Here is an 18,978-nt window from a genome sequence, read left to right as displayed (position 1 = left end):
GGAATCAAAGCCAGTTCACTAGATTAGAGTCGTCGCTCATGTGGAGGAGTGGGGAATCAAACTGGGTTCTTCAGATGTCTGCTGCTCTTACCCACTACACCACGCTGGCTCTCTAGTCCGCCTTGAGTTTCGGTGAGAAAGGCGTACAAGAAACACATATCCCACACTGCAACAGGCGTAGGATTGTAAAAGCTTTTGAGTCATCCCCCTCCCTCCCACATTAAAAAAAGGCGCCAGCCAGGCAAAAACAACTGAGCATGTTGCCCCAAGCTCCGAATGCCTTTCTGAGTTTACGCTCCAAGAAACCAGCAAAAGGTTACTGGTGGTGAGGCTGATGGTGGCATTTCTAGCCCTGCGTCATGAAAAATGGGAGAGGGCGAGGGCCGTGATGCAGTAAACCTCAGCCGCTTAAAACCATGCTCTTCACACACATTTGGGTATGTCCCTGAACTGGCATTAGATAGCCTTATGCTCCTTAAAAAGCAAATGCAATTATCCCATTTAAAACATCTGTAATTAAAAGCAAGTAGAGCAGGGGTGTTGAACTCATTTTTTTACGAGGGCTGGACATGACATAAATGTCACTTGGTCGGGCTGTGCCGTGCCTCACCAGCCCAGATCAAGAGGGGTGGTGGTGGCTGCCTTGGCTGGCTCATGGGCCGGATAAAAGCTCCCAAGGGGCCGGATTGGGCCCACGGGCCTTATGTTTGACACCCCTGAGCTAGTGAGCACACAGTGTGATTGTAAGCTCTAGACCCATGATAATCCCATAAACAGACTTCCACAGACAAGCAGTCCAAAGAGAGTTGATTTATTGGAAAAATCCAATAAGAATCCAATAAGCTAAGAATCAAGTGGACACTAATGAAAACTACAAGTACAGGGCATATATGGAAGAGCATAGGGCAAATCGGGGTAGATCTGGATGCCATGGCAACCCCCCTCCCAGGAGCTGTCAGGGAGGTAGGCTTCTACCGGCATTCCCACAGAGTTCAGTCTAAACACGTTGTTTGTAGGGCTATAGCTGGAGAAAACTACAACATTCCTTTCTCAGGCCATGCCTGACATTCTGCCCCCCCAAAGGCCCCCCCTTCAGTTTCCGGGAGCTGGTCTGTGAGGGTAGGCGGCATGGAATTCGCGGACCAGGCGAGGGGCGGAGACATCGCGTGAATGCACCCACTCATCCTGAGCGGAACTGAAGTGCTTCCAGCGAACTAGATATTGGAGAGAACCATGATGGATACGCAAGTCCAGGATTTTTGCGATTTCAAAATGCTCCCCCCCCCACCATCACAGGCGCCTCAGGCGGTGGTTCAGGATGCCATTCCGGGGAGGGGACATGCGGTTTCAATAGACTGACAAGAAACACAGGATGAATTCGCCTCAGTGCTTTGGGGAGTGAGAGTTCTACAGTCACCGGGTTGATGATCCGGGAAATGGGGAACGGACCCACATACTTGGCACTGAGTTTGCCGCACAGGCTGGTTGATTGTAGATTCCTGGTAGACAAATAAACCAAATCTCCCACTCCGTACTCTTTACCCGGCGAACGGTGTTTGTCAGCTTGAGCCTTATATTTACGTTTGGCTCGCTCTAGATTTTTTACCAGCCACGGCTAGGTTGTCTGAATCGTGTGCACCCAGTCAGCCACATCGCCACCTCCCTCCTCCCCTGAAATACCAATATGGCCGATGGGGCCAAAGTCTTGTCCATACACAGCTCGAAAAGGGCTAAATCCAGTGGACTGGTGCACAGCATTATTGTAAGTATATTCAGCAAAGGGCAACAGTCCTACCCAATCATCTTGATGGTAATTAACATAACAGCATAAGTAGCACTCTAACACAGCATTCACCCATTCCGTTTGACTGTCTGTTTGGGGATGGAAAGCGCTTGACAGTCCTTGTTCCACCCCAACTAACTTCAAGAAAGCTTTCCAGAACTTAGCCACATATGTGCTCCCACAGTCGCTCATTATCTTGCGCGGAAAACTGTGCAATCGGAAAACATGTGACACAAAGAGGCAGGCCAATTTTGGGGTGGAAGGGATACCTGCGCAAGGTACGAGATGCACTTGTTTCGAGAAGAGATCAGTGATTACCCAAAGTACAGTTTTTCCCTCACTGAGGGGTAGATCAGTCATAAAATCCATCGCGATTACTTCCCAGGGTCTAGTGGAGGTTTCCAAAGGTTGCAATAGTCCAGGCAGCTTGCCTTGGGGTCTCTTGGCAGTAGTGCACACTGGGCAACTGCGGACAAACGAATCTACGTCTGATCGCATGCCAGCCCACCAAAATTGTCTCCTCAGCAAGTACAATGTTTTTAGAAACCCAAAGTGTCCTAAGGTCTTAGCTCCATGAACTAAACTCAAAACCTCCCCCCGCAACACTTTAGGAACATATAACTTCGAATCTTTGTACCAATAACCTCCGCGTTCACTCAGAGAAGCCGGGAGGGTTTGGGCAGAGAGTTCTGCTTGGCAACTGCGATGGAGAGTTTCCTTGAAGGAATCGGTAAGCCCCCCCTCCCTGGCCCGACGTCGGGCAAGAGAGATGAACTGGCGGCGGCTTTCCACTTCCTCCGCCAGCAGGATCCACTCCTCCAGGGTGGCTGGATCCCGTTGCATATAAGCCCAGTTCAAAATCTCGGGGTGTAAGGCTTCTCAGAAGTAATGCACCCGTGTAGCCTCCGTCCAATCGACGATTTTACTAGCGAGTCGTTGAAACTCATCAGCAAACTCCCTGACCGAAGAAGATTCTTGCCGGAGTTGAAAAAGGGCAGCCTTGGCTTTCTCCCCCTGGTCCTCAAAACATCATCTTAATGCTCGCATAAATTTGTTGAGCGAGCGGACAGATCGGGCCGGGTATCAAACTGCAGGATCATCCACTCTGCAGCCCTCCCAGTCAGAAGAGAAGAGACGAACCTACCCGGCTGTCTTCCGTGGGGAAAGCATGCCCCTGTTCTCTCATATAACTGTCCGCTTGGTGTAGAAAGCAGGGCAGCGCCTCCGCTGAGCTGTCAAAAGTTACATGAAGTCGGGGCTGCTGCCAAGGTACAACCGGTACCACCGGTTGCAGTGGAGCCTCTGGCTGAGCGGGCAGACCTGGGGGTAGTGCTGGTGGCGGTTGTCGAGGAGGCTGCTGCGGTTGCTGTCTGGGTATTAGTGGCTGCCCAGGAACTGGTTGCTGCGGCTGCTGTCCGGGTATTAGTTGCTGCCCAGGAACTGGCTGTTGCCCTGGGGGGGGGGGTGGCGGTACGGTTTGGGCCTGATGCAAGCATCCATACTTGCGCACTAGCACACCCATTTGGTCTTGCATTTGGGCCATACGCTCCAATAGTTCTCGGTTTTGATACTTCAAAATGTGTATCTCCTCCTCAGTTCCCCCAGTCCGTCGGGCTTGGCTAACATGGAGGTTTGTATTCCAGTCATCTGAGTCCTCCTCGTTAGGCTCCACATCCTCATAATAGTCCCACACATCAGAGGCGAAGACGAGCCGCCGTCGACAGGCCACATCCCGGGGCGGACAGGGTTCCGGGGAGAACAAGGGCCATTCTAGTCCCCCCCGCCTCTCGGTCACACTCCAGACGCCAAGGCCGCCCGCTCCAGGGCGGCTTTTTCTGAGCAACGGCCGCCTCAGCCAAATGTTGCTCTGCCACCCTTTGTTGAGCAGCCTGAGCCGCTTCCAAGGCGGCGGCCCGAGCCACCGCTGCGGCCGCTACCAGCGGCTCAGCCGCTTGCTCCAGTAGCAACTGAATTTCGTCATACTTGCCCAGTAACGGTAAACCTTGCGGGCAAGCTCCATGGAAAAAGAACCAAACTCTGGATGTAGCACCTTAATCACATCGTCCTCTGACGCCAGGTTTGGCGGTAATTTCATAAGGGACAACACTGCCTTGGCAGCCAGGTTATGCATGTCCCGGCTGCCCAGGTTGAGGTCCGGACCAGTCCCACTCCCAGCTCCTGCCATTGGGAATGAGGAAACAGACCCTCAGATTGGGAACGACGGCCCCTGCTGCGCCCCGCGAAGTGCAACCTTGTCAAACAGCTGGGTTAAAAGAGTTGCATCCTCTTGTGCCAACCGGGTCTCCTTTAGTAAAATATCCAACCACCAAAGTTCGTTATGGGCGCGGAGATCAGTGCCCCGCGTCTCCCAGGGGGCCGCTGCCGCTAGTCAATGCCACTGCTCCACGACCAACTCAGTCAGTCGGTTGGACTTGGCTTGAGTCCGCTGTGCCTCTGCAAGGATGGCATGCAGTAGATCAGAATCCTCGGGGAGCTGACCCAAAGCTCTAACCCAACCTCCCGGCGAACCCTCCAGGGCTCCAGCCAGGAAAAACACCCTCGGGGAGCACGTCCTTAGCTCCAACCCGAGGTCCCAGCGATCCCTCCAGGGCTCCAGCCAGGGATAAAGGATGGATGGGGATTAGTGTCCAAATGTAAGCTCTAGTCCCATGATAATCCCATAAACAGACATCCACAGACAAGCAGTCCAAAGAGAGTTGATTTATTGGAAAAATCCACAGGCTAACAGAAGCTAAGAATCAAATGGACACTAATGAAAACTACAAGCACAGTACAGGGCATATATGGAAGCATAGGGCAAATCGGGGTAGATCTGGATGCCATAGCAACCCCCCTCCCAGGATCCGTCAGGGAAATAGAATTCCAGCGACATTCCCACAGAGTTCAGCCTAAACATGTGGTTTGCAGGGCTATAGCTGGCCTTGGCCAGCAGCTGGAGAAAACCAAAACATTCCTTTCTCAGGCCATGCCTGACAGTGATGCTGGCACTGGACTAGGGCTTGGATTCAAAGGCCCACTCGGGACTGAAGCTTGTTGAGCAACTCTGGGCCAGGCATGCTGTCTTCTGAGACTAACTTACTACCCAGTGTTGGTGCAAGCATGAAGCAGAGGGAGAGAAAACCACATAAACTGCTTGAGCTCCATGGAAGGAGGGTGGGATAGAAATGTGATAGATCGTTGTCTTCATCATCTCACAGACTCAGGTCTGTGCTGGAAAGGCTGTGGCAACCCAGCTAATTTTCTGCACTGCTGGTGGACATGCCCAAAAGTTAGTTTATTTTGGGACAAGATCTTGCGAGAGATAGAATTAGTCACACAATACAAAGTCCCTCATGATGCCTTAATTGTCCTACTAGAAAAAATTGATATTCAAAAACTCTCTACCCAAAAAAGGGAACTGATTTCAATACTGCTACTGGCAGCAAAATTTCTGATTGCCTCGTACTGGAAAAAAGCAAAGATGCCTTCTACTGGGCAGTGGTATGAGAAGGTGTGGAACCTTTTAATTTCAGATAAGATATCTTCACAACTCAAAGTAGCAAATAACTTATCTTCTCTACAAACTTTTAAAATAGATGGCTGCCTTTTCTAGAATATGTGGAAAAGGGGGCATCGCAAAGTAAGCAATGTCCACAAAACTATCGTATGATTTGCATTTATTAAGTTCTGCTAAGTGGTATGATTTCTGTAAACAGGACTGATGTATAATATTGGAAGAAAGTATAACATTGGAACATATTTTGGAACCAAGTGTTAAAACATATCTTGAATGTAGGGCTGTTGAAAAAAAAAATCGGTAAAATTCGGATTTGGCAAAATTCGGCCCATTTTGATTCGGGAAATGCCAAAGTCCAAACTCCCCCAATTCGGATCCGTGGAATTCAGCACTAAGTTCGCAGTTTGGGAAAAAAGTCGGCCGAATAAAGCCATTAAAAACACATTCACGCATTTCCGCGGCTCTGGGGGAGCATTTTTGGAGGTAGAGGTCCAAAATTTCAGTGTAGCTTGAGGGGACCCTTCTTGCAAGCACCCCCAAGTTTTGTGATGATTGGGGCAGGGGGTCCCGATATGGGGCCCAGAAGGGGTCCCCCCCCATGATCAGCCCATTGGAATGAATAGAAATAAATAGACCGTTTGGACTTGGAGTTTGCAAAACCATGCAAAGCAACACGTGACGCGACCTTGGAAGTTTGCAAACCATGGAAAGGGACAGAGGCGCGCTAGCTAAGCATAAGGAGAAGGGGGTGGAATTTTCCCTTTTGCATCGGCCTCAGGAGTCAGGAGTCCCAGGACCGGGCAAATGCATTCACAATTTGAAAACAAGTTTTGTGACAAAAGTCACAATTTGAAAACCAGTTTTGAGCATCAAAATAGACCTAACCGATCTTATGAATGAGGGAAAACCTGAGGACACACAACTGAAGCCCCCCCCCCAAACCAGGGAGAGAGAGACGCGAGCGGGCACACACACCCCAGGCAGAACGGGCGAAACCCCCCTCTCAAACCAGTACGGCTCGGCCCCAAACGGGAAAAAAACCAAGGAGGAGGAGGCGCGGCCCGGGTGCCGAGCGGAGAGAGACTCGCTAGCCGCCACACAGACTCAACTTTACACTTTAAAACTTTAAAAGCAGAATACACTCCCGCAGAGGTGACCGGGCACACACCCCTCGGCAGAACGGGTGAAAGCCCCCTTTGGCTTCTCCCTCACACACAGAAACTGCCGCCCCACAGACTCTGCTTCCCCCCCCACACACACACACAGGAGAAAAGGTATAGAGAAAAAATCCCAAAATCAAACTGTGTTGATGTCTTCCAGCAGGAGCACGGAGGAGAAGTAAATCTTTAGGCACACCCCTCTTGGCAGAATGGGCGAAAGCCCCATTTGGCTTCCCCCCTACCCACAGAAACTGCTCCCCCGCCCCACACAGACTCTGTTTCCCCCACACACACACAGGAAAAAAATTATAGAGAAAAGCCCCAAAATGGGTCTTACTGTGGATGTTTTCTCAGGAGTAATCCAATACGATTCCATTTATGCACGGGAGGTTTTGCCTTGGATTTGCCGTTGTCTAGATGCACAGGATCACAGTGGTTGGATAACTCGGGACCCCCTGCCCCAATCGTCACCAAACTTGGGGGTTCTTGCAAGAAGGGCCCCCTGAAGCTATACTGAAATTTTGGGACCTCTACTTTAAAAAATGCCCCCCCCCGGAGCTGTGGAAAGCCGTGAATGTGCACACGCACCCCTCCCCCACGGGGATCTCTCTCTCACACACAGACTCTCTTTCTCTCCCCGGGCCGCGCAGCAGCTGGGCTCACGCACTCAACCGCGACTGATTGGCCAGAAGAAGACCCAGCTTGGCCACCGATTGGCCGCTAGAGAATGCTGCTTACTAACTGACGGTTATGCTGCTGATTCGGAGCCCCCGAATTTGCCGAATTTATTTGGCGATCGCCCCAAACTCGCCAAATTCGGCTCGTCGTTTTCCCGCCTTTTTTTGAATTCAGTTCCATTTGAACTGAAAACTGCCGAATTGGGGAAAATTCGGCTGTTTTTCGGTTCGGGACAAACCGAATTGACAGCCCTACTTGAATGTACGAGGATGTTTAATGTACCGCTGTTGTATTTTTATTTTTGTTGTTGTTGTCATTATAAACTAAACTCAAAACAGAGTTATAAAAAAAGAAAGAAATGTGATAGATCAAAGGAGACTAACCAAACCTCAGAATGCTGTTTTCTCCAGCAACGCGGTCACTCCCCCGCCTGCCCGTCTGTTATTGGGCTCAATTTAAAGTATTGGCTATCACATACAAAACCCTTCATGGCCTTGGACCCTCTTTTCTGCAAGACCGCCTCTCCCCCTCTGCTCCACCATGGAAACTTTGCTCATCTGAGTAAGGTCTTCTGCAGGTGCCAACCTACAAATGGGCAAAATCAACAACTGCCTGTATACGTGCCTTCTCCGTTGTGGCCCCCGCCTTGTGGAAAGGCCTGCCTGAGGAGGTCAGAAAGGCTCCCGCTCTCCTGGCTTTCTGCAAACTATGCAGAACAGAATTATTGAAGAGGGCTTTTCTACACAGGCAAAAGAGTTGCACTGTACTAAACAATTCACAAAGTTACTTGGATAAATTATTAGAGACAGTGGTCTATGCTGCTGTGTATAGTTTGCTGTAAATTGGACCCTGCAATGTAATTTTGCATCATTTAATCTGTCACACTAACAATTTGCTTTGCTTCAGTTCTGTTTTTTAAACTTCTGGTTGGTTCTACAATCCTAATCCTAGTGCACTGTTTATTGAATGTCCCATCCTGTTGATTGTACTGACTCACTATGTGTAATCTGCCTTGAGTCCCAGTGAGAAAAGTGGACTATAAATAATGTAAATAATAAATTAAAGTTGTGTGTTTCCCCGTGCGCAGTTTCTGAATATAAAACCTACATTGGCTAGTACATACATTTGATTTTAAAATAACTCTCTTCTGCTGCTGTTTCACATTCACAGAGTAAATGGCATGCTTTGGGGTGGTGCAGGCGCAACATGATGCAACACATTAAGAGGAAGATATGATAGAGGTCTATAAAATTATGCATGGAGAGTGGACAGGGAGAAGCTTTTCTCCCTCTCTCATAATATTAGAATGCGGGGTCATCTGCAGAAGCTGGAGGGTGAGAGTTTCAAAACAGATAAAAGGAAGTATTTCTTCACGCAACACATAGTTAAATTGTGGAACTCCCTGCCCAGAATGTGGTGATGGCTGCCAAGATGGAAGGCTTTAAGAGGGGAGTGGGCATGTTCATGGAGGATAGGGCTATCCATGGCTGCTAGTCAAAATGGATACTAGTCATGATGCATACCTATTCTCTCCAGTATCAGAGGAGCATGCCTATTCTATTAGATGCTGTGGAACACAGGCAGAATAATGTTGCTGCAGTCGTCTTGCTTGTGGGCTTCCTAGAGGCACCTGGTTGGCCACTGTGTGAACAGACTGCTGGACTGGATGGGCCTTGGGTTTTTCTTATGTTCGTACATTCTTAACACGACACAACCTCCCAATCACTGGGAGATCATGACAGGAGTTTGGCTTAGGCTACTGCATTCCTCTCTTTTTGGGGCTGACCATGGATAGTATTGGTGTGTATGCTGAGTTCCGCTATCACTATTGTAAAAGCCATTACTTTAGTGGAAGTAGATTATTTTTTTGTAATACGCTGTTGTGCATCGAAACCCCCACCCACACACACACTGTATTTCTGTTAGCGCAAGGCACACTGCTAGCGAATGTTGGTTTAAAATTCTTTATTTTAAATAATGCAGATAAGGAATGATATTTCAAAACAGCAAATGGTAAGTGCTCTCCACTGGGCATAGATCACGCCTTGTCCAGTACTAATGCTGACATAATGATTCTCATGTTAACTGAAAGCTGCTTAGTTATAGGTGAACTCTGCTGATGTTTCATTGATACCCACCACTACTGTCTGAACCAACGTTCCTGCTAGCCACAGGGCCAAATCAGACGTGCCGCTACCATTTTAAAGAGATTTTAAAATGCCGTGGCTGGCTGAGATGCTCTTGTCCTGTGTTATCCCCCCCGAAACAGCCACATGGGGCTACTGACTCACTAATGGCAATGCCAACATGCCTGCCCCACATAGGGGCACCAGCTTGCTCACAGTGGCAGCAGTTCACCCACCCCACATCTGGCTGGGGCATTTAGCTCATTTGTGGTGGTGGCTGCAAGGGCTGCCCCTCGCCTGGGGTTGGGGGAGCTGGCAGTGGGGAGGCAGACCCCCAAGACATTAGCCCACCAGGATTTTCCCCAGTGGCCTTAATGGGCAATCCACCCCTGAACTAGAAGCTAAAATGCCTCATATAATCAGATAATCTGATAGTTATCTACCCTTTGGCCTTTTATGCAGGGACGTTTCCCCTCAGTCACCCCCGCCGACTGCTTCAGAGCTTCCTTTTGATTATGCATGCCTTAGCTACCCATCAGAGGTTCCCTCGCTCTCGCCACACGTTTTGCCTGCATTTTCCAGATTCTGGCTAAAACAGCATCTGGAAAACACAGGCAAAACATGTGGGGAGAGTGAGGTGACCTCTGACGGGCGGAAAAGGCATGCATAATAAAAAGGAAGCCCCGAAGCAGTCGGCGGGGGTGACCGCAGGGAAACATCGCTGCATAAAAAGCCTTTGATCAATGTGTCTATTTAAATAACATTTTATATTATTAAAACTGAGATGTCAAAGCTAGTGCGTGAAAATTTACCACTTAAACAAAAGCTAATTGTTAGAAAGTAAGACCACCCTTGCCCTAACTATCCCCAAACTCAAGTGGCCTCAAAAACAAAACAGAGTGCTGTCAAATCACTCAACTAATCAGCTACCCCTGCATATTAACATTTGCCCTGGCCCTTCTGACTTGAACCCGGGGCTCAGATTAATCACCTTTAGTAAGAACTTCCTTACTACAAAAAGAAGGAAAACAGAAACTCTCCTTGCATGGCAAATCAAGGGCTACTATGATTTAGTAATAATTATTAGGCCTATCATGCAATCAAAGAGCTCAACTCTCTTTGACAAGACAGATCTCTCTCTTCTGAAGGGCTCACCAGCTAAAACTTTGGCATGGGGAAGGAAGACGGAAGGAAAGAGAAAGTGTGTACCTTTCAGTTCACTTATACACAGTGAGTTTCAAGCAGGGGGAAGGTAGATTTAGGGGTTCAACCAGAGGCTTCACGGGAAAGGTGGATTTTGAGGAAGGAAGGGAATGTGAGAGAAGTAACACCATCGGTATTCTGGGATGGAATCTATCGGTGGAACAAGTATTATTATTATTATCATACTTTATAACGGTCAAAGACCAGCATAAAAAAATAACATCACAGAAGCAAATATAATAAATACAATCAAAATACAGTATATGATATATAATTAACAGTGCATTCCTGAGCCTCTGGTGGCTGGGGACTCCATGGAGGAGACACCGCCGCGCTGCCTCCAAACCGGTTTCCCGGACGCCAAAAACCTTAATAAAGCCTTTTGCAGGCTTTTTAAAGTTTAAATGGGGCTTTTCACCCCATAGAGAACAGTGAGGCTGCGCCTGCTCAAAAGCGCTGGTGTTATGGGGCGAAAGGGGACAGGAGGCTGTCTACAGGCAGCCCCGCCTCCAGGAATGCCCCGGGGATGCCCCCAGAGATGCCGGAACGCCCCCTGGAACGCTGGCATGGGCCTTTACGCCGGTGGGAAGGCTCCATTGGTGACCTAGGGCAGCACTGCCGCCTGGAGACTGGCGTCTGGCCCTCCCTGCCAGTGTTTGGGCCACTTATGGCAGCATAAGTAGCCCGGACACCAGCATGGAGGGCCCCAACACCGGAGCAGCCCCTTCCTGGCCTCCTGAGGACTTTTGTCCTCAGAAGTCAGGAATGCGCTGTAAAATACATTAAATTATCATTTTAAAATCTAAGATTTATCTAAAATCAGACTTAGTATTCATCTTTCTGTTGCTTTCAGCATAGCGTGTCTTATCCTTGTTGCTATGAAACAGAATTTTGCAGCAAGTTTGGTGAGTTTCGGGTCTTTATCTGAGAGGAGACATTTAACATAAAATTTCTCTGTGCAACCAGGTAACTTTCTTAGTTGTGGTTGGATCAGCTCTCTTTGGATATCACAATAAAACGTACAGTATAAGAGAACGTGACCAATTGTTTCGACCTCATCTGTGCTAAATGGGCATATTCTCTGATCAACTGGTATCTTACGATATCTGCCGTCTAATAAGGCTGAACGGAGGGCATTAAAGCAGGCTCTAGAAAATGCCCAGCGATATTCAGGATTATTAAACTTAAGTATGTTGCGAGATAAGATCTTTGAGGATCTCGTAACATCCGATAAATGTTGGCAGTTCGGTTAATATAATTTTGGAATTCTATATCCCAGATCTGCTCGTTTATAATACTTCTGGCCCTCCCAAGTTCTAAGGTTAAGAGATAGTCAGGGGAACAAGTGAGAAAGAGGGAAAGAAGTCGTTTAAGGAAGCAGGAGACTCTTGGACAGTGGAGGGCAACGATTACGGCTGCTCGGAACAAGTATGCCACGACGCCCCCCTGGGTTTGTTGTGAACCTTGTGCGGTTTGAGACTGTAATGTATTTAGTTGGTGCAAGGTCCATGCTGAACTATCGAACTACTGAACTGCTGAACTGTTGAACTCAGATGTGCTGAACAGTGTTGAGCTTGAGGTCCTGCTCCAGGCTCCGTCATCTGTTTTTCCTATTGGACTGTGGACTTTGGCCATCCAATCTCAGACTTGGGGATGTGGCTCCGGGGGGTTTGGGAACTGTATATAACAGTGGTTCCCAACCTTTTTTTGACCAGGGACCACTAGGACTTTTTTGTTCGGTGCAGGGACCCCAAGGTTCAAAATAAAAATTCTGAGAATTTGAAAATAAACTTTAATCATAACTGTTAGTTAAACGTTAGAATAATATTTGAATATATATATATATATATATATATATATATATATATATATATATATATATATATATATATATATATATATATATATATAATGGAGAACTTTTAATTGAAAATATTAATTTATTATGGGTTTATAACTTTGTTTCGTGGACCTTAATTTAGTTCTTGCGGACCCCTGGGGGTCCACGGACCCCCAGTTGGGAACCAGTGGTATATAAGTTGGGGTGTTTTGCAGTTAGCCCAGTTCTCTCTTCACTGTTGGTTCAATAAAGGGTTGAAGTTGGAACTCTGTCTCCGGCTCGTGTATAACTTACACATACATAACAGAGACCACTTTGCATGTTCCCTTGGGGGGGGGGCAGAGTCTTACCTTGGCTGGTCAGGATTCTGCCTTTGTTGAGTTGTTTGAGGCGCTTCTGGTGGGATTTCCCGTTGTAGTGGATCTGAGCCTGGACAGCGGAGTTGAGCTGGATATTGCACACCTCACACAGTGTGAACGAGGGGTGCTTCTTCTCCCGCTTGGTGCGCTGCTCTGGGGGGCATCCTAGGCTCGTGTCCTCTGCCAGGCTCCCACAATTGCCGCTCCCGTGGGGGTGGGTTGGGCTCAAGGGCCGCTTCATTCCTATGAGGAAGAGAAGGAGAAGAAAAACAGATAATGGAATCTCACCACTGATTTGTCCCAACCTCCCCAATGAATCAGGCACATAAGTTAAAATTACAGCTTCCTTGACATATCTGTTGAATAAAAGACCACTGGAAGAGCTGCAAAGAAAATGGAAATTTTATTATTATTATGCAAATATGTAACTTTTAGAATTGGCTTGCTTTTTTCTTTCTTTCTTCTTTGTTTCTGAATGGCAGTAACAAAAATAAGTATGATAATGATTTAAGTAAAATTACGTTCAGTATGTTAAGAGAATAGATAGGTAAAAATATATAGTTCAAATTCATCAACCAATATTGTAGATTAAATATATAGGCTTAATATTTTGGAGAAATAACATTAATAGCTTAACATAAATATATACGGAATTTGGGCATGGTCCTTTATATAAAAGTCCTTTATATTTCCATGCAGAAGTTTAGAGGTTGACCTTAAGCAAACTACTTAGAAATAACAAGAAACAATGTTGAATAGATGGTAGAAATAAAAAATTATTTGAATAGATAATCAATGTAGATTTAAGCAAGGCACATTTGGTAATACGTTATGTTGTGTATGTTATGTGTTATGTCAATGTTATGTTGCATTTGTAATTGTAAATTGAAAATAAAAATCTAATTTTAAAAAATCACAGCTTCCATGCTCCTTGAAACACAACTGAAGCCCAGACAATTCATTCCACATCCTCTAGATGGAGTGAATCGCCTTTGCTTTCATCTACACTGCAGTTTAATTCAGCTGAAAACATCCAGGACCCGCTCCATTAAGAATGACAACATTTTGGTTCAACCAGTCTCCCCTACATTCTCTTTGCTGCACTACAAAACTTTAAGGCAACCCTTACAAGGGCGGTGGGCAGGCTTGTGTGTGTGTGTGTGTGTGTGTGTGGTGTGTGTGTGTGTTCAGAGGGTTTTGGAGAAAGCATAGAAGATCAGGCCTATGTTCACACAGCTGGTTATTGTGGGGTTAAGTAAGGTAAAGGTAAAGGTCCCATGTGCAAGCACCGGGTCATTCCTGACCCATGGGGTGACGTCACATCCCGACGTTTACTAGGCAGACTTTGTTTACGGGGTGGTTTGCCAGTGCCTTCCCCAGTCATCTTCCCTTTACCCCCAGCAAGCTGGGTACTTATTTTACCAACCTCGGCAGGATGGAAGGCTGAGTCCACCTTGAGCCGGCTACCTGAAACCGACTTCTGTCGGGATCAAACTCAGGTTGTGAGCAGAGTTTGGACTGCAGTACTGCAGCTTAACACTGTGCCACGGGGCTAGCCAGTTGAAAACACATGTCCGTTTTTCATTTATTGACATGTTTCATGTGCAAACCAGAGGTTCTAGACGGGCGAAAGAGCAAAATCATCCACCTCCATTAAATCAGAATCACTCTCATATTGCAGCATGTGAGATAATACAAAACAACTGCTGGGCAGTTATCTCTGGCTGAGTAGAGTCCACACCTCCCTAGAGAACCGCTTGTGAATGATAATGAAAGTCAGCAAGGAAATTGGGCTGAAACACCCTGGAGTTCTGATGGTTTGCACATGCAGGGGTTGAGAAGTGATATCACACAGTGACTGAGAACATGAAGAGGGTGCTGGTTCTAATCTCTTCTTAGTCCTCAGGGGGCATATGGCAAACCCTGAGCCCCTATACCTGCAATAGGAGAATATCAGCAGCATACCTCACAGGGCGACTGTAAGGATCACTGCAATGTATGAAGTGCTAAATGCTCAAAATGTCCTATAGGTGTAGTGGTTAAGAGCGGTGGACTCCAATCTGGTGAACCGGGTTGGTTTCCCAACTCCTACACATGAAGCCAGCTTGGGCCAGTCACAGTTCTCTCTGAACTCTCTCCGCCCCACTACCTCACAAGGTGTCTGTTGTGGGGAGAAGAGGGGAAGGTAATGTAAACCAGTTTGAGACTCTTTAAAGGTAGAGAAAATTGGGGTACAAAAGCCAGCTCTTCTTCTTCTTCTTCTTCTTCTTCTTCTTCTTCTTCTTCTTCTTCTTCTTCTTCTTCTTCTTCTTCTTCTTCGTCTTCTTCTTCTTCTTCTTCTTCTTTCTTCTTTCTTCTTCTTCTTCTTCTTCTATACAAATGCCACGTGTTAGTTTAATAATGCCAAGGTTACCACTTCTGGATCCAAGCCAAGCATGCTTAGGCTGGTCCCATCTCCAAATCCACTTCAAGCGGAGAGCCATTTCATACATACACGGCCATCAAACAGAGGTGCAGAATAGTACAGTTCTCCTCTGCAGATTTTCAGTGGAGAGCACATTCCACTCTGACAGAACTCTGGAGTGGATCTCAGAAGTTGGAGTGCCCCCTCATAGAATCACAGAGTTGGAAGGTACCACCAGGGTCATCTAGTCCAACCCCCTGCACAATGCAGGAAATTCACAACTACCTCCCCTCCCACACCCCCAGTGACCAGAAGATGGCCAAGATGCCCTCCTGTAAGAATGCACAAAGAAAGCAATCATGGCTGATTGGTTTCTTTGTGATTGGTTTCTTTGGGTGCGGTGGAACACCGGCAGGATGGTGCTGCTGCACTCGTCTTGTTTGTGGCTTCCTGGAGGCCCCTGGTTGGCCGTTGTGTGAACAGACTGCTGGACTTGATGGGCCTTGGTCTGATCCAGCAGGGCCTTTCTTATGTTCTTATGTTATGTTCTCAGTTCACGCCCAATGATTTCTGATCCCCTAATGGGAATAGTTTGTTTTTTAACTAACCCCTCTGGGCACCGGAAATCTTCACCTGTGGGATGCAGAACTGGTGCGGTATCCCATGCCAGAAAGCCCTCAAGTGGTCGTGAGGGATTGGCAAAATCATCAATCGTTCACTAAACCGGCAAAAACTGTGACAAATGAATTAAAAGTCCGCCAGCGCTTTCCCGGATCCAAGGCCCATCAGCTTTGTCTTCTACCCTGCCAAGAGCTCCGATGACCTCCAACCCAGCATGCTTTGTCTGCTACTGAGTTTCCGGTACATATAACTGTTTTCCCACGAGTGACTGGGCTATTTCTAATATTAGCATAAATTAAAATTGGAAAGTTATCTGGAACAAATCCCTCCAAAAGGCCAATGCCCTCTAAAAAAAGGACCTACAGCCACCCAAATTAGCTTGGTCCACTACCGCAGCTCCGGTTACTGCATTTTAAATTACTGTTTGGGTGTCATGGATGCTCTTGTCTCATTCACTTAATCCTCTCCAGTGCCCAGGAGATCCTCCCAGAATATGAGAGGCTGCAATTAAAACTATTTGTCATTCTCCCCAAACAGGTCACTGGCCGCTTTTTGCCCAGGCTGGAGAGAGTCCCGCCTTGCGTACTCAGAAGGAGAATGACATCTTGGCCGATAAAACTTTCCTGTAAGATAACTCAGCTGACAAGTTCTGCTCGCGATGTGGATCTGGCCAATTATTTCAGAAGGAAGAGGAGGGGAGATTCTCTGCCCTGCAGGGTGTTTTCAGGGCCAGCCTCCAGGACTGCAGCCTATGAAATAGAGACAGGACAGCCAAGGTAAAAAAACAGATGTTACCTGCTTGGTCTCACACATACCTGCAGATAGAGCCTCAGAACGGAACTGTGATAATTGCAGCAAGCAGCTCCAGGGTCAATGTCCTGGAAGCAGCGGTTGGACCTACCCTGCATGTGCACAGGCTAGGTGAGCTTATTCAGTGGTGACTCTGCACATGCTCAGAGGCACCCTTTTCTCTATCACTTCTTCATTGGGAGCCCTGAGCAACAGTGATGCTTTGAACAGGTGTTTTTGCCTGATGGCCTCTTTGCCCCAACAAGACCTTAAGTGGCCTGTGCTTAAAAAGGGAGGGGGAAGATCTTCTAGGAGCAGCTGTTAGAACAAGCTGCAAAATAGAATGGTGGTGGTGGGGGGAACGGAAAGGAGTCACAGCAGGGAGTGGATGATGGATGGGAAGAGATCCTTGACAGATGTCTAAATCTCTTTGAAATAAAAGAAGGTCAGAAGTCACATTCAGGGTCAGCTCTGCAGATGCTTCACAGTGATGCCTTACAAGCACCCCTACTTCCAACCTGCCCTATTTTGACTGCTACAGTAAAAGGGGACCCCTCAAGCCTCTCTCCACATCTATATGCAACACGATGTCAAGCCAGTAACTTTCATTATGGCCTTTTATTGGACTTCTCTAAGGTCAGTGCAAGAATTCGGAAGCAGCCACCCTTTTATCCAAACTTCCATTTATTCAGGTCTGTCTGGCTCTTTGTCCTACCCCACCCCACATCAGCAGACCCCCAGAAGCAGTAGAACTGACAAAGTGGGAGAGAAGGGAACATTCTCGCCCCTCTTCCAAAAAGGGGACTGTCCTTAAGCGTTCACATTTTTTTTAATATCCTGTTTTCTCCCCAGTTGAGATTCAAGCTTTCAGAATGCACAGCTGAATACAGAAAATAAAACTGTCAAGAGGAACCATTCAAATTAGTTAAAGGCCTGCTGATTCCCCCCCCCCCCGCTGAGTCTAAGCCTGACACCAACTAATACTCAGTGATTCTGCCAGGCACAAGGAGAGGCAGACAATATTCCAGAGCCAGGGACCACCCACTGAAAAGGCCCTGCTCTTCCTGCCTGTCTCACTCACTTCTGCCCCTCCAACTCACTTAGAAGGGTCAGAGATCCTGATCACAGGGCCAGGGCAGGATCCTAGGGGAGCAAACAGTTTGTCAAGCACCATGTAAGGCTTTCACGGTGCAAATCAGCACCTTGAATTGGAACAAGAAATAAATAAGGAGCCAAAAGTTATCTTCCAAGTTCAGAATGTATATGCTGTCTGTAGTCCACCCCAGCAAACAAGCTTGCTGATGCACTGTGGACTATCTGAAGTTTCCAAACCGTCTTCAAGAGCAGTTTCAGCCTTGGGACTTTCCCCTCACCGAGTTCTTTTATTTGGTGGCTGTTTCACTCACTGTCACCCCTCCGACGACTTCAGGTCTTTGTGGTGATTACGCATGCTGTTTCTGACTGTCAGAGGTTGCCTTGCTCTCCCTTCACCCTTGCGTTTCCCTGCATTTTGCCCGCATTTTCAAATCTGAGATAAAACAGGTCCCTGAAAATGTGGGCAAAACAGGGGGGGAACGCAGGGGGAGAGCGAGTCGACCTCTGACGGTCGGAAACGGCACGCATAATCAACACAAAGACCCGAAATCGTCGGAGGAGTGACGGCGAGTGGAACAGCCATGCACACATGCACAAAAGACCAGATTTTTCTGCTCCAGCTTGGCTTCTTAATTATATTCTTAACTATTTCCCCCAACTGTACTGTTTCCCGTCCATGCTTTGCACACCACATTTTAGTGCCTGTTTGGGTCTCTGGTGTTATTTAAAAATGGACCTTCCCCCTTTAAGCAGCCTTGGCACTTCTCTGCCCCACAGACTTTTCTGCAAATGGAACACTTTATTAGTGATCGCAATGAAATACACAGGGTTGCCAGGTCCCTCTTCGCCACTGGCGGGAGGTTTTTGGGGCAGAGCCTGAGGAGGGTGGGTTTGGGGAGATGAGGGACTTCAATGCCATAGAGTCCAATTGCCAAAGTGGCCGTTTTCTCCAGGGGAACTTATCTCTATCGGCTGGAGATCAGATTTAATAGCAGGAGATCTCCAGCTAGTACCCGGAGGTTGGCAACCCTAGGTGCCACTGGGTATCATAGTACCCATGGGCACTACGTTGTAATCTAACATCCCCCTCCACTTTGTGCTGAGGAAATTTTCATCTTTCATATGCCCCCTCTCTGGTTATCCCAGATAATCAGGATCTTGTATTAGATATGATGGCATCATAGCTTGACGCAGCCAATCACATCTGGCTGTGGGATGATGTCGCTAATGATGCTCTAGTGAAGCAGGAAGGAACAGAGTGTGTTAGAGATGCCAACCTCCAGGTGGGACCTGGGGATCCCCTGGAATTACAGCTCATCTCCAGACTACAGAGATCGGTTCCCCTGGAGAAAAGGGATGCTTTGGAGGGTGGGCTCTGTGACACTGTACCCCACTGAGGTCCC

The 18,978-nt window shown here is 47.5% G+C and overlaps 1 protein-coding gene across 1 annotated transcript in view; it reads right to left on the bottom strand.

Annotated features, from left to right (window-relative positions):
- The window catches only part of ZNF385C (zinc finger protein 385C), a 114,744-nt gene extending 101,837 nt beyond the window's left edge, over positions 1-12,907 (bottom strand). The window contains exon 1 of the mRNA XM_056863494.1: positions 12,658-12,907. Within this exon, the coding sequence (XP_056719472.1) occupies positions 12,658-12,907 (250 nt within the window). The remainder of the gene's footprint in view (positions 1-12,657) is intronic.
- Positions 12,908-18,978: the final 6,071 nt, after the last annotated feature.

Source organism: Euleptes europaea, chromosome 18 (assembly GCF_029931775.1).
Source record: "Euleptes europaea isolate rEulEur1 chromosome 18, rEulEur1.hap1, whole genome shotgun sequence".
Taxonomy (NCBI): Eukaryota; Metazoa; Chordata; class Lepidosauria; order Squamata; family Sphaerodactylidae; genus Euleptes; species Euleptes europaea.
Note: the sequence above shows the minus strand (reverse complement) of the source record. Positions and strands in the feature narration are given on the sequence as shown.